Source organism: Medicago sativa, chromosome 8 (genome assembly GCF_051527215.1).
Source record: "Medicago sativa cultivar Bolivia chromosome 8, Bolivia_mono, whole genome shotgun sequence".
In the NCBI taxonomy this organism is placed as follows: Eukaryota; Viridiplantae; Streptophyta; class Magnoliopsida; order Fabales; family Fabaceae; genus Medicago; species Medicago sativa.
Genome location: NC_140756.1, coordinates 11,355,118 through 11,371,483, shown reverse-complemented (window position 1 = coordinate 11,371,483; position 16,366 = coordinate 11,355,118). Strand labels below are relative to the sequence as shown.

At 35.6% G+C, this 16,366-nt stretch overlaps 1 protein-coding gene and 3 pseudogenes across 1 annotated transcript; all 4 read left to right on the top strand.

Moving 5' to 3' along the window:
- The first annotated feature begins 1,911 nt into the window (after positions 1–1,911).
- Positions 1,912–2,633, top strand: LOC146896935 (uncharacterized; annotated as a pseudogene).
- Positions 2,634–5,580: 2,947 nt separating this feature from the next.
- On the top strand, positions 5,581–6,302 carry LOC146896934 (uncharacterized; annotated as a pseudogene).
- A 2,947-nt stretch (positions 6,303–9,249) lies between these two features.
- Positions 9,250–9,968, top strand: LOC146896933 (uncharacterized; annotated as a pseudogene).
- A 2,840-nt stretch (positions 9,969–12,808) lies between these two features.
- On the top strand, positions 12,809–13,564 carry LOC146896932 (uncharacterized). Its single transcript, XM_085736361.1, has one exon. The coding sequence runs from the start codon at positions 12,809–12,811 to the stop codon at positions 13,562–13,564; it is 756 nt and encodes a 251-aa protein (XP_085592487.1).
- The last annotated feature ends 2,802 nt before the right edge of the window (positions 13,565–16,366 follow it).

The window sequence follows — 16,366 nt, the reverse complement described above, 5'->3', positions numbered from 1 at the left end:
ACCCTCAAAGACCTTTTGATCCATGTTTTTATGCCTTTTGAAACGATATTTGGATGGACACATAACTTGATTGGAATGTTAACTTGATTGCCGGATGTGTGTTCATAACCCTCATTCATTTGATTTCAATTGTTTATCTACTTTCATAGAAGTGTGTTAGGTGTGGTTCGTAAGTAAATATATCAATGTCTTGAAATATTTGACATGAACTTTGTACTTAGGATTCATCTCATATTAGTAGTAGAATTCTAAATTAGTTGGAAACTTAAGCTTGCCCGCGCATTCACTTTTAAATCATTCATCTGAAAGTTTTCAAAGCCTTTTGTACTTGTGTCTTGTCATTTACTTGTTTGATTTTCAATCTTTTGTTTGAGGACAAACAAAGAGTTAAGTTGGGGAGAGTTTGATAAGTGCCAAGAAGTGTTAATTTCATGTTATATTTTAAGCACTTTTTGTTACTTGTTCTGCAAGTTATTGAAGGAAAAGCCGAGAAATAGGTGTTAAATGCCTTATTACGCTTTATATATCTTACTCTACTCTTTTGTGCAGGAATTAGCCTCAAGACACTGATCAAAGACCAAAAATCATGAAAAAGTACTATTTGGGCAGAAGCTGATCCAGGAGGCATGCAACTCGCACTCAAACTCGCAACTGCGAGCTCCCTTACTCGCACCTGCGAGTAAGGGCGGTTTGCCCAGATACGCCAATAGCGTATCTCTCTGGAATCCTTTGAATTTTCTCAACTCGCATCTGCGAGTGGTGTAGCTCGCAGCTGCGACCTCAGGCAGGGCAGACCTCTATAAATAGCCCACTTGCTATTCCTTGAAATTATATTATGTTGGGATTTTCTTAGATATTTTGAGGATCCTTTTCTCTTAGTTTTTCATAGCTTTTAGCTTGTAATTTTATAGAGAGAAAGAAGGTAGTTCTTCATAGAGTGAGAGTGGTTTTGGAAGTTGGATGCTTACTCCTTAGTTGAGACATCACAAGTGTAATGAATCCTTCCTTTTCAAGCTATCCTTGCAAGGCTTCCATGATGATGTGTAGCTAAACACTCTTTGTTAGGATGAGAGGTACTTGATCTTGCTAAACATGTAATCCTTTTGATCTTGCAATATATGATTCTAGCAATTTATATTCAATATTGTTGTTATTCTTGTGTTAATGCTTTCAATAAGATTCAAGATGATTTGGACACAAACTCTTGAATCTAGAGCTAGAGTAGCAATATATCTTAGGTTAACTTCTTTGACAACTTTGTTAATCTTGTGATAATCACCATAATCAAGAGTTAAATGCTTTCGGATACTTAATCAGGCTGGACACGGTCGATTAAGTTATCCGATCGACTTTGTTATCGTTTAAGGGATTTGGACACGAATGTTTAAACGATAACTTAGAAATAATTATATCACTTTGGACACGAAGGGTAGTTTAGAATTGATTGTGATAATGTTGTTTATAAAGCTAGAATTCGTATGGATCATTAGGTTATGTGTGACGCTTGGTTAAGGAACGCTACTCCTAACAAGTTTCAATCCTTATTTATCTCATCTTTTACTTTTTGCAAATTAGTTTAGATAATCACATTTCAAACAAACAAGTACTCTTAATACTTGGAATGATAATCGATGTTAAACTGTCATTGATAACGCACTATTCCCTGTGGAGACGATACAAAAATACTTATCTTGTTTGATGCAAAACTACTTCATCAAAATGGCGCCGTTGCCGGGGATTGGTGTTTAGATATCATAGATAGAACGATTGATTTATCATTTTAAGCTTTTGCACATAATCCGTAAATAGTTTTCTTTACTTAATAGTTGTTACTACTAACCCCTCTTTGATAAACAAAGAAAAGTTTCTTGTTAGTTTTATCCGTTTCAGGTTCTCCACATAAAAGAAATCATGGCTGATCATGGTTACATCAACTTTTACACTCCACCCGAGTATGAACCATATCAACAGTATCAACAATATCCTTATGAAGATGAACAGATTTCCAATGTGGAAAATACTTTGAATATCTTCATGCAACAATCCATGATAAACATGCAAAATACCAACCAAAGATTGAGGAATTTATCAATTCAGTTGGAGATGATTCAAGCTCAATTCATGGATAGCCAAGTCAGCATTCAATCCACTTATGGAGAACATGAAAATGATTCAAATATGTTTGAGAAAGATGGAGAGATTGTTGAAGAAGGTGTTGTTGAAAATGAGGAAGTTACAACATTGAAAGAATGTGGTGCACCACACAAAGAAGAACTTCCTCAAGAATGGTCAGATTCTGAAGAGGCCAAAACTGTTGATAATGAAGAAGTGATAGAGGTGGTAGAGTAACAGGAACAGTTACTTGGCAAGGAAGACTTAATGGAAGAAAAGGGGAAGAAAGTGAACAAGGCAGAAATAGACCGGGTCATTGATGAAATTTGCGCCTTGTTCAAATCAAAGTTAAGGAGGACATGGACTCCACATCATCTGTATCTAAAGTTCATGGAATTCCTCCCGAAAAGAAGGAATACAAAGGATGATGTATTGTCCGTCTCATTTTGGCCACCCTAACGAAAAAGGCGTCGAGCTAACGACGTTAAACAAGCGCTTGTTGGGAGGCAACCCAACTTGGTAAGTTCTTTTACTGTTAAAATAACGTGTTAGCAATTTTTAAGTACTTCATTTTGTTTTAATTTGAACATTGTGGAAGTTTCCTCTATATCGCTCTTGCTTAAATCTCAAATCTCAGATGATTGATAATGATTCATAGTTGTGATTAAAGCGCAAAGCCAAGGTACAAGTTTCCAGTTTTTCTAGGTTTTTACTCGAATATGGAACGAGTACTTTGTGTAAATTTCATTTCATTTAGTTCTTCGCAATAATGTGTTTGTTGTGAACCACTTAGTACTAGCTAAAAGTGAGGAAACCTCAAATGTTTGTACATATGCAAGGAGACCGGCTTTCATTGTTTAACTTGGTTGTGTTATGTTAAATCCAATAATTGGTTTGAATTGTGTGAAGGCATGGATATGATCAAGGCACCTTTTTGTTATTGAGTGAAACATACTTGACCACAAATAGACTACCTTGTGAGAAGAGCGAGTATTTGCTAACCCACTTGAGCCAAATGAATCGGAGTCCTCAATTATGAACTGTCAATTCATAAGCACAATGCTTGATGAATTTGCCTTTAAAACTTTTCAATATCCAGTTCATTTTTGACGCACTTTAAGACTCTGATATGTTTTTAATTGTTGAACCCTAAAATTTCATTGTTTTATTGTCCCTTTTGCCTTAGAGTAAAGGAACATTCAAATAGGGTATATTGATTCAAGTTGGGGAGAGAAGGTAGATGTAAATCTTATGTCAAGTATAATGGTGTAATTTTATCTTTGATCAAGACAACGTGTTGTTGTAAATACAAAAAGAAAAGAAAACAATGTGTACATGAAAAGAAAAATAGAAAAAGAGAAAAAGAAAGAAAAATCCAAAAATAGAATAAGTTGTCAAGATCAAAGTGTATCTCATTTAAACACCAAGGGTTTGTAATAATTGGTAGGGAAGGTTGTGAATTTTAATGGTTGATACAAGGAATGTTCCTCTTTGATAGGCTTTTTGATTTCAATTGCCCCACATATGACATTTCTTTTGTAGCCAAGCCAAGTTATAACCCTCAAAGACCTTTTGATCCATGTTTTTATGCCTTTTGAAACGATATTTGGATGGACACATAACTTGATTGGAATGTTAACTTGATTGCCGGATGTGTGTTCATAACCCTCATTCATTTGATTTCAATTGTTTATCTACTTTCATAGAAGTGTGTTAGGTGTGGTTCGTAAGTAAATATATCAATGTCTTGAAATATTTGACATGAACTTTGTACTTAGGATTCATCTCATATTAGTAGTAGAATTCTAAATTAGTTGGAAACTTAAGCTTGCCCGCGCATTCACTTTTAAATCATTCATCTGAAAGTTTTCAAAGCCTTTTGTACTTGTGTCTTGTCATTTACTTGTTTGATTTTCAATCTTTTGTTTGAGGACAAACAAAGAGTTAAGTTGGGGAGAGTTTGATAAGTGCCAAGAAGTGTTAATTTCATGTTATATTTTAAGCACTTTTTGTTACTTGTTCTGCAAGTTATTGAAGGAAAAGCCGAGAAATAGGTGTTAAATGCCTTATTACGCTTTATATATCTTACTCTACTCTTTTGTGCAGGAATTAGCCTCAAGACACTGATCAAAGACCAAAAATCATGAAAAAGTACTATTTGGGCAGAAGCTGATCCAGGAGGCATGCAACTCGCACTCAAACTCGCAACTGCGAGCTCCCTTACTCGCACCTGCGAGTAAGGGCGGTTTGCCCAGATACGCCAATAGCGTATCTCTCTGGAATCCTTTGAATTTTCTCAACTCGCATCTGCGAGTGGTGTAGCTCGCAGCTGCGACCTCAGGCAGGGCAGACCTCTATAAATAGCCCACTTGCTATTCCTTGAAATTATATTATGTTGGGATTTTCTTAGATATTTTGAGGATCCTTTTCTCTTAGTTTTTCATAGCTTTTAGCTTGTAATTTTATAGAGAGAAAGAAGGTAGTTCTTCATAGAGTGAGAGTGGTTTTGGAAGTTGGATGCTTACTCCTTAGTTGAGACATCACAAGTGTAATGAATCCTTCCTTTTCAAGCTATCCTTGCAAGGCTTCCATGATGATGTGTAGCTAAACACTCTTTGTTAGGATGAGAGGTACTTGATCTTGCTAAACATGTAATCCTTTTGATCTTGCAATATATGATTCTAGCAATTTATATTCAATATTGTTGTTATTCTTGTGTTAATGCTTTCAATAAGATTCAAGATGATTTGGACACAAACTCTTGAATCTAGAGCTAGAGTAGCAATATATCTTAGGTTAACTTCTTTGACAACTTTGTTAATCTTGTGATAATCACCATAATCAAGAGTTAAATGCTTTCGGATACTTAATCAGGCTGGACACGGTCGATTAAGTTATCCGATCGACTTTGTTATCGTTTAAGGGATTTGGACACGAATGTTTAAACGATAACTTAGAAATAATTATATCACTTTGGACACGAAGGGTAGTTTAGAATTGATTGTGATAATGTTGTTTATAAAGCTAGAATTCGTATGGATCATTAGGTTATGTGTGACGCTTGGTTAAGGAACGCTACTCCTAACAAGTTTCAATCCTTATTTATCTCATCTTTTACTTTTTGCAAATTAGTTTAGATAATCACATTTCAAACAAACAAGTACTCTTAATACTTGGAATGATAATCGATGTTAAACTGTCATTGATAACGCACTATTCCCTGTGGAGACGATACAAAAATACTTATCTTGTTTGATGCAAAACTACTTCATCAAAATGGCGCCGTTGCCGGGGATTGGTGTTTAGATATCATAGATAGAACGATTGATTTATCATTTTAAGCTTTTGCACATAATCCGTAAATAGTTTTCTTTACTTAATAGTTGTTACTACTAACCCCTCTTTGATAAACAAAGAAAAGTTTCTTGTTAGTTTTATCCGTTTCAGGTTCTCCACATAAAAGAAATCATGGCTGATCATGGTTACATCAACTTTTACACTCCACCCGAGTATGAACCATATCAACAGTATCAACAATATCCTTATGAAGATGAACAGATTTCCAATGTGGAAAATACTTTGAATATCTTCATGCAACAATCCATGATAAACATGCAAAATACCAACCAAAGATTGAGGAATTTATCAATTCAGTTGGAGATGATTCAAGCTCAATTCATGGATAGCCAAGTCAGCATTCAATCCACTTATGGAGAACATGAAAATGATTCAAATATGTTTGAGAAAGATGGAGAGATTGTTGAAGAAGGTGTTGTTGAAAATGAGGAAGTTACAACATTGAAAGAATGTGGTGCACCACACAAAGAAGAACTTCCTCAAGAATGGTCAGATTCTGAAGAGGCCAAAACTGTTGATAATGAAGAAGTGATAGAGGTGGTAGAGTAACAGGAACAGTTACTTGGCAAGGAAGACTTAATGGAAGAAAAGGGGAAGAAAGTGAACAAGGCAGAAATAGACCGGGTCATTGATGAAATTTGCGCCTTGTTCAAATCAAAGTTAAGGAGGACATGGACTCCACATCATCTGTATCTAAAGTTCATGGAATTCCTCCCGAAAAGAAGGAATACAAAGGATGATGTATTGTCCGTCTCATTTTGGCCACCCTAACGAAAAAGGCGTCGAGCTAACGACGTTAAACAAGCGCTTGTTGGGAGGCAACCCAACTTGGTAAGTTCTTTTACTGTTAAAATAACGTGTTAGCAATTTTTAAGTACTTCATTTTGTTTTAATTTGAACATTGTGGAAGTTTCCTCTATATCGCTCTTGCTTAAATCTCAAATCTCAGATGATTGATAATGATTCATAGTTGTGATTAAAGCGCAAAGCCAAGGTACAAGTTTCCAGTTTTTCTAGGTTTTTACTCGAATATGGAACGAGTACTTTGTGTAAATTTCATTTCATTTAGTTCTTCGCAATAATGTGTTTGTTGTGAACCACTTAGTACTAGCTAAAAGTGAGGAAACCTCAAATGTTTGTACATATGCAAGGAGACCGGCTTTCATTGTTTAACTTGGTTGTGTTATGTTAAATCCAATAATTGGTTTGAATTGTGTGAAGGCATGGATATGATCAAGGCACCTTTTTGTTATTGAGTGAAACATACTTGACCACAAATAGACTACCTTGTGAGAAGAGCGAGTATTTGCTAACCCACTTGAGCCAAATGAATCGGAGTCCTCAATTATGAACTGTCAATTCATAAGCACAATGCTTGATGAATTTGCCTTTAAAACTTTTCAATATCCAGTTCATTTTTGACGCACTTTAAGACTCTGATATGTTTTTAATTGTTGAACCCTAAAATTTCATTGTTTTATTGTCCCTTTTGCCTTAGAGTAAAGGAACATTCAAATAGGGTATATTGATTCAAGTTGGGGAGAGAAGGTAGATGTAAATCTTATGTCAAGTATAATGGTGTAATTTTATCTTTGATCAAGACAACGTGTTGTTGTAAATACAAAAAGAAAAGAAAACAATGTGTACATGAAAAGAAAAATAGAAAAAGAGAAAAAGAAAGAAAAATCCAAAAATAGAATAAGTTGTCAAGATCAAAGTGTATCTCATTTAAACACCAAGGGTTTGTAATAATTGGTAGGGAAGGTTGTGAATTTTAATGGTTGATACAAGGAATGTTCCTCTTTGATAGGCTTTTTGATTTCAATTGCCCCACATATGACATTTCTTTTGTAGCCAAGCCAAGTTATAACCCTCAAAGACCTTTTGATCCATGTTTTTATGCCTTTTGAAACGATATTTGGATGGACACATAACTTGATTGGAATGTTAACTTGATTGCCGGATGTGTGTTCATAACCCTCATTCATTTGATTTCAATTGTTTATCTACTTTCATAGAAGTGTGTTAGGTGTGGTTCGTAAGTAAATATATCATTGTCTTGAAATATTTGACATGAACTTTGTACTTAGGATTCATCTCATATTAGTAGTAGAATTCTAAATTAGTTGGAAACTTAAGCTTGCCCGCGCATTCACTTTTAAATCATTCATCTGAAAGTTTTCAAAGCCTTTTGTACTTGTGTCTTGTCATTTACTTGTTTGATTTTCAATCTTTTGTTTGAGGACAAACAAAGAATTAAGTTGGGGAGAGTTTGATAAGTGCCAAGAAGTGTTAATTTCATGTTATATTTTAAGCACTTTTTGTTACTTGTTCTGCAAGTTATTGAAGGAAAAGCCGAGAAATAGGTGTTAAATGCCTTATTACGCTTTATATATCTTACTCTACTCTTTTGTGCAGGAATTAGCCTCAAGACACTGATCAAAGACCAAAAATCATGAAAAAGTACTATTTGGGCAGAAGCTGATCCAGGAGGCATGCAACTCGCACTCAAACTCGCAACTGCGAGCTCCCTTACTCGCACCTGCGAGTAAGGGCGGTTTGCCCAGATACGCCAATAGCGTATCTCTCTGGAATCCTTTGAATTTTCTCAACTCGCATCTGCGAGTGGTGTAGCTCGCAGCTGCGACCTCAGGCAGGGCAGACCTCTATAAATAGCCCACTTGCTATTCCTTGAAATTATATTATGTTGGGATTTTCTTAGATATTTTGAGGATCCTTTTCTCTTAGTTTTTCATAGCTTTTAGCTTGTAATTTTATAGAGAGAAAGAAGGTAGTTCTTCATAGAGTGAGAGTGGTTTTGGAAGTTGGATGCTTACTCCTTAGTTGAGACATCACAAGTGTAATGAATCCTTCCTTTTCAAGCTATCCTTGCAAGGCTTCCATGATGATGTGTAGCTAAACACTCTTTGTTAGGATGAGAGGTACTTGATCTTGCTAAACATGTAATCCTTTTGATCTTGCAATATATGATTCTAGCAATTTATATTCAATATTGTTGTTATTCTTGTGTTAATGCTTTCAATAAGATTCAAGATGATTTGGACACAAACTCTTGAATCTAGAGCTAGAGTAGCAATATATCTTAGGTTAACTTCTTTGACAACTTTGTTAATCTTGTGATAATCACCATAATCAAGAGTTAAATGCTTTCGGATACTTAATCAGGCTGGACACGGTCGATTAAGTTATCCGATCGACTTTGTTATCGTTTAAGGGATTTGGACACGAATGTTTAAACGATAACTTAGAAATAATTATATCACTTTGGACACGAAGGGTAGTTTAGAATTGATTGTGATAATGTTGTTTATAAAGCTAGAATTCGTATGGATCATTAGGTTATGTGTGACGCTTGGTTAAGGAACGCTACTCCTAACAAGTTTCAATCCTTATTTATCTCATCTTTTACTTTTTGCAAATTAGTTTAGATAATCACATTTCAGACAAACAAGTACTCTTAATACTTGGAATGATAATCGATGTTAAACTGTCATTGATAACGCACTATTCCCTGTGGAGACGATACAAAAATACTTATCTTGTTTGATGCAAAACTACTTCATCAAAATGGCGCCGTTGCCGGGGATTGGTGTTTAGATATCATAGATAGAACGATTGATTTATCATTTTAAGCTTTTGCACATAATCCGTAAATAGTTTTCTTTACTTAATAGTTGTTACTACTAACCCCTCTTTGATAAACAAAGAAAAGTTTCTTGTTAGTTTTATCCGTTTCAGGTTCTCCACATAAAAGAAATCATGGCTGATCATGGTTACATCAACTTTTACACTCCACCCGAGTATGAACCATATCAACAGTATCAACAATATCCTTATGAAGATGAACAGATTTCCAATGTGGAAAATACTTTGAATATCTTCATGCAACAATCCATGATAAACATGCAAAATACCAACCAAAGATTGAGGAATTTATCAATTCAGTTGGAGATGATTCAAGCTCAATTCATGGATAGCCAAGTCAGCATTCAATCCACTTATGGAGAACATGAAAATGATTCAAATATGTTTGAGAAAGATGGAGAGATTGTTGAAGAAGGTGTTGTTGAAAATGAGGAAGTTACAACATTGAAAGAATGTGGTGCACCACACAAAGAAGAACTTCCTCAAGAATGGTCAGATTCTGAAGAGGCCAAAACTGTTGATAATGAAGAAGTGATAGAGGTGGTAGAGTAACAGGAACAGTTACTTGGCAAGGAAGACTTAATGGAAGAAAAGGGGAAGAAAGTGAACAAGGCAGAAATAGACCGGGTCATTGATGAAATTTGCGCCTTGTTCAAATCAAAGTTAAGGAGGACATGGACTCCACATCATCTGTATCTAAAGTTCATGGAATTCCTCCCGAAAAGAAGGAATACAAAGGATGATGTATTGTCCGTCTCATTTTGGCCACCCTAACGAAAAAGGCGTCGAGCTAACGACGTTAAACAAGCGCTTGTTGGGAGGCAACCCAACTTGGTAAGTTCTTTTACTGTTAAAATAACGTGTTAGCAATTTTTAAGTACTTCATTTTGTTTTAATTTGAACATTGTGGAAGTTTCCTCTATATCGCTCTTGCTTAAATCTCAAATCTCAGATGATTGATAATGATTCATAGTTGTGATTAAAGCGCAAAGCCAAGGTACAAGTTTCCAGTTTTTCTAGGTTTTTACTCGAATATGGAACGAGTACTTTGTGTAAATTTCATTTCATTTAGTTCTTCGCAATAATGTGTTTGTTGTGAACCACTTAGTACTAGCTAAAAGTGAGGAAACCTCAAATGTTTGTACATATGCAAGGAGACCGGCTTTCATTGTTTAACTTGGTTGTGTTATGTTAAATCCAATAATTGGTTTGAATTGTGTGAAGGCATGGATATGATCAAGGCACCTTTTTGTTATTGAGTGAAACATACTTGACCACAAATAGACTACCTTGTGAGAAGAGCGAGTATTTGCTAACCCACTTGAGCCAAATGAATCGGAGTCCTCAATTATGAACTGTCAATTCATAAGCACAATGCTTGATGAATTTGCCTTTAAAACTTTTCAATATCCAGTTCATTTTTGACGCACTTTAAGACTCTGATATGTTTTTAATTGTTGAACCCTAAAATTTCATTGTTTTATTGTCCCTTTTGCCTTAGAGTAAAGGAACATTCAAATAGGGTATATTGATTCAAGTTGGGGAGAGAAGGTAGATGTAAATCTTATGTCAAGTATAATGGTGTAATTTTATCTTTGATCAAGACAACGTGTTGTTGTAAATACAAAAAGAAAAGAAAACAATGTGTACATGAAAAGAAAAATAGAAAAAGAGAAAAAGAAAGAAAAATCCAAAAATAGAATAAGTTGTCAAGATCAAAGTGTATCTCATTTAAACACCAAGGGTTTGTAATAATTGGTAGGGAAGGTTGTGAATTTTAATGGTTGATACAAGGAATGTTCCTCTTTGATAGGCTTTTTGATTTCAATTGCCCCACATATGACATTTCTTTTGTAGCCAAGCCAAGTTATAACCCTCAAAGACCTTTTGATCCATGTTTTTATGCCTTTTGAAACGATATTTGGATGGACACATAACTTGATTGGAATGTTAACTTGATTGCCGGATGTGTGTTCATAACCCTCATTCATTTGATTTCAATTGTTTATCTACTTTCATAGAAGTGTGTTAGGTGTGGTTCGTAAGTAAATATATCATTGTCTTGAAATATTTGACATGAACTTTGTACTTAGGATTCATCTCATATTAGTAGTAGAATTCTAAATTAGTTGGAAACTTAAGCTTGCCCGCACATTCACTTTTAAATCATTCATCTGAAAGTTTTCAAAGCCTTTTGTACTTGTGTCTTGTCATTTACTTGTTTGATTTTCAATCTTTTGTTTGAGGACAAACAAAGAATTAAGTTGGGGAGAGTTTGATAAGTGCCAAGAAGTGTTAATTTCATGTTATATTTTAAGCACTTTTTGTTACTTGTTCTACAAGTTATTGAAGGAAAAGCCGAGAAATAGGTGTTAAATGCCTTATTACGCTTTATATATCTTACTCTACTCTTTTGTGCAGGAATTAGCCTCAAGACACTGATCAAAGACCAAAAATCATGAAAAAGTACTATTTGGGCAGAAGCTGATCCAGGAGGCATGCAACTCGCACTCAAACTCGCAACTGCGAGCTCCCTTACTCGCACCTGCGAGTAAGGGCGGTTTGCCCAGATACGCCAATAGCGTATCTCTCTGGAATCCTTTGAATTTTCTCAACTCGCATCTGCGAGTGGTGTAGCTCGCAGCTGCGACCTCAGGCAGGGCAGACCTCTATAAATAGCCCACTTGCTATTCCTTGAAATTATATTATGTTGGGATTTTCTTAGATATTTTGAGGATCCTTTTCTCTTAGTTTTTCATAGCTTTTAGCTTGTAATTTTATAGAGAGAAATAAGGTAGTTCTTCATAGAGTGAGAGTGGTTTTGGAAGTTGGATGCTTACTCCTTAGTTGAGACATCACAAGTGTAATGAATCCTTCCTTTTCAAGCTATCCTTGCAAGGCTTCCATGATGATGTGTAGCTAAACACTCTTTGTTAGGATAAGAGGTACTTGATCTTGCTAAACATGTAATCCTTTTGATCTTGCAATATATGATTCTAGCAATTTATATTCAATATTGTTGTTATTCTTGTGTTAATGCTTTCAATAAGATTCAAGATGATTTGGACACAAACTCTTGAATCTAGAGCTAGAGTAGCAATATATCTTAGGTTAACTTCTTTGACAACTTTGTTAATCTTGTGATAATCACCATAATCAAGAGTTAAATGCTTTCGGATACTTAATCAGGCTGGACACGGTCGATTAAGTTATCCGATCGACTTTGTTATCGTTTAAGGGATTTGGACACGAATGTTTAAACGATAACTTAGAAATAATTATATCACTTTGGACACGAAGGGCAGTTTAGAATTGATTGTGATAATGTTGTTTATAAAGCTAGAATTCGTATGGATCATTAGGTTACGTGTGACGCTTGGTTAAGGAACGCTACTCCTAACAAGTTTCAATCCTTATTTATCTCATCTTTTACTTTTTGCAAATTAGTTTAGATAATCACATTTCAAACAAACAAGTACTCTTAATACTTAGAATGATAATCGATGTTAAACTGTCATTGATAACGCACTATTCCCTGTGGAGACGATACAAAAATACTTATCTTGTTTGATGCAAAACTACTTCATCACCCATGCGCAGAAAGTACCAAGGCTCAACAAAGGTAAAACGCGCTCAATTGCAAACTTTAAGTAGATAATTTAAAATTCTTGCTATGAAAGAAGGTGAAACCGTGAACGAATACATCTTAAGAACTCTTGCAATTGCTAATTGCATGACTGCACATGGTGAAAGATTAGAACAAACTGTGATTGTAGAGAAAGTTTTGAGATCCATGACACCAAGATTCAACTACGTAGTGTGTTCAATTGGACAATCTAATGATGTCACAACGCTTTCCATTGATGAAATACAGAGTAGCCTTCTTGTTCATGAACAAAGAATGCAATCTCAAGTTATTAAAGATGAAGAACAAGCTCTGAAAGTTTCTGGTAGAGGTAATGGGCATGGAAGAGGTGCAAGATCTGGATCTAGAGGTCGTGGACGAGGAAGGCAAGGTAAAAAAATTTTTGAATGCTTCAAATGTCACAAATTGGGCCATTATCAGAGTGAATGTCCTAGTTGGGGAGATGCAAACTATGCTGCATTTGATGATAGTGAAGAAATTCTTCTCATGGCACAACATCAAAATCCAGTTCAACCCAAAGATGAGGTATGGCTTCTGGACTCTGGATGTAGCAATCATATGGTAGGCTCTAAGGAATGGCTGTTTGATTTTGATGATAGTTTTAGATCATCAGTAAAATTGGGAAATGAATCAAAGATGCATGTTATGGGAAAAGGGAACCTGAAATTGCTCATTGGAGGAATTGTTCAGGTTATTACAGATGTGCATTATTTGCCAGGATTAAGCAATAATCTTCTAAGTATAGGTCAGCTTCAACAAAAGAATCTTACTATTGTGTTTTAGAAAGATTTCTGTAAAGTGTTTCATGAAGAGAAGGGCTTGATAATGTCAACACAAATGTCTTCAAACAGAATGTATATCATCTATGCTCCAGTCATTGTTCCTATGTGTTTGAAGACATCAAGCATGAATGAAACCAAGTTGTGGCATGACAGATATGGTCACTTGAGCTATAAAGGTTTGAACACTTTGGTAAAGAATGAAATGGTAAGAGATTTACCAGTATTGAAGGAAGAATCTGAAGTATGCTCTGATTGCATGATGGGAAAGCAATACAGGGAGTCAATTCCTAAGAAGGCAAAGTGGAGAGCCACAATGAAGCTGGAAATGATCCACAGTGATGTGTGTGGACTAATTAATCCTCAATCCAATGGAGGGAATAGGTACTTTATCACCTTCACAGATGATTTCAGTAGAAAAACTTGGGTTTACTTTCTGCATGATAAAGCCAGTGTCTTTGATATTTTTAAGAAGTTCAAAGTAGCTGTTGAAGGAGAATCTGGTTGCAAAATTCAATGTCTAAGAACTGATAGAGGAGGAGAGTTCATCTCTAATGAGTTCTCTAACTTCTGCACCAATCAAGGCATCAAAAGACAGTTAACAACTGCTTACACACCACAACAAAATGGTGTATCAGAGAGAAAGAATAGAACACTAATGAATATGGTGAGATGCTTGCTCAATGGAAGAAATGTACCAAAAATGTTTTGGCCTGGGGCAGTTAAATGGGCAGCTTAAGTGTTGAACAGAAGTCCAACTCTATCAGTCAAAAATATCACTCCTGAAGAAGCATGGAGTGATGTAAAACCCACAGTGAACACTTCAGGGTCTTTGGTTGCTTAGCATTTGTTCATGTCCCTAATGTGAATAGAAAGAAGCTGGATAATAGGAGCACTAGATGTGTTTTACTGGGTGACAGTGAAGAATCCAAAGCCTATAAACTCTATGATCCAGTTGCAAAGAAGATTATTGTGAGTAGAGATGTTGTGTTTGAAGAATCCAAAGGTTGGAATTGGGATGAAAAAACACAGACTGGAATGATTGAGATGGAAGATAACAATGAAGAAGCTGGTGATGAACATGTAATTGAAGAGCATGATAGCAGTGAATCATCCAACAATGATGGTGGTGAATCTACCAACAATGATATCACTGATGAGGAAGTCTCTAAAGGTGAAAACCACAATGAGCAAAGTAACAGAAGAACAAGAAAGAAACCTGAATATTTGCATGATTATATTACATGTGAAGACATAGATGAGCAGATAGAGCAACATAATTTGGCTGTCTTCAGTACCAATAATGATCCTACTACCTATGAAGAAGCTGTTAAGCATGAAGAATGGAGAAAAGCAATGGATCAAGAAATTGATTCCATTGAGAAGAACAATACTTGGAATCTCACTCGTTTACCTTCAGGAGCTAAGAAAATTGGTTTCAAATGGGTCTATAAAACCAAATTGAATGAAAAAGGGGAAGTAGAAAAGTATAAAGCCAGACCGGTAGCTAAAGGATATTCTCAGCAGTATGGAGTAGACCATGGTGAGGTATTTCCACCAGTGGCAAGGTAGGACACTATAAGAACAATCTTGTCAGTTGCTGCATGCAAAGGTTGGAATGTATATCAACTAGATGTAAAAAGTGCCTTTTTACATGGAGAATATAATTGGTTGAGGATGTGTATGTAGAGCAACCTGCAGGCTATCAAAGGGAAGGAGATGACAGAGTTTACAAGTTGAAAAAGACTTTATATGGTTTAAAGCAAGCTCCAAGAGCATGGTATAGTAAAATTGAGGCTTACTTCTGTCAACAAAAGTTTGAAAAGTGTCCACATGAGCATACACTATTTGTGAAACATATTGAAGGCAAAATATTGATTGTCAGTCTGTATGTAGATGACTTGATTTTCACTGGAAATTGTGAAGAGTTATTTGAAGATTTCAAATGCTCTATGAAGAAGAATTTTGCTATGTCAGACTTAGGAAAGATGAGGTACTTTCTTGGTGTAGAAGTAGCTCAAAATGAAAAAGGTATATTCGTCCATCAACAAAAGTATGCCAGAGAAATCCTGTCTAAGTTTGGTATGGAAGACTGCAATTTTGTATGCAATCCAATGGTGCCAGGAATCAAACTCACAAAGGATGAAGCAGGGAAATCTGTTGATGCAACAAAGTTCAAACAAATTATAGGGAGCTTAATGTACCTTCTTGCCACAAGACCTGATTTGGCATATTCAGTCTGCTTAATAGCTAGATACATGGAAAGACCAACTGAGATGCATCAAGCTGCTGTAAAACGCATTCTCAGGTACCTTAAAGGGACTATCAATCTTGGAATTCTGTATAAGAAAGAAAAGATGAACTATAGACTTAAAGGATGGACTGATTCAGATTATGCTGGAGACATAAATGACAGAAAGAGTACCTCAGGTTATGTGTTCAAGCTGGGAACTGGAGCTTTGTCTTGGTCATCAAAGAAGCAACCTATTGTTACACTGTCAACCACAGAAGCTGAATTTGTTCTGCTTCTTCATGTGCCTGTCAAGCCATATCGCTGAGAAGGATCCTTCAACATCTTGGTCAAACTCAGGAGGAATGCACTAAGCTACATTGTGATAATAGTTCTTCTATTAAGCTCTCTAAAAACCCAATCATGCATGGGAGATGCAAACACATTGATGTTAGATATCATTTCCTAAGAGATCTTACAAAAGAAGGTGTAGTTGAATTGGTGCACTGTAATACTGAAGAGCAAATTGCAGACACCTTTACTAAGCCTCTGAAGTTGGACAGCTTTAGCAAATTG

What these genes read in the sequence shown, in the direction of transcription:
- LOC146896932 (XM_085736361.1), top strand. Translation starts at nt 12,809, where the DNA reads ATGAAAGAAGGTGAAACCGTGAACGAATACATCTTAAGAACTCTTGCA.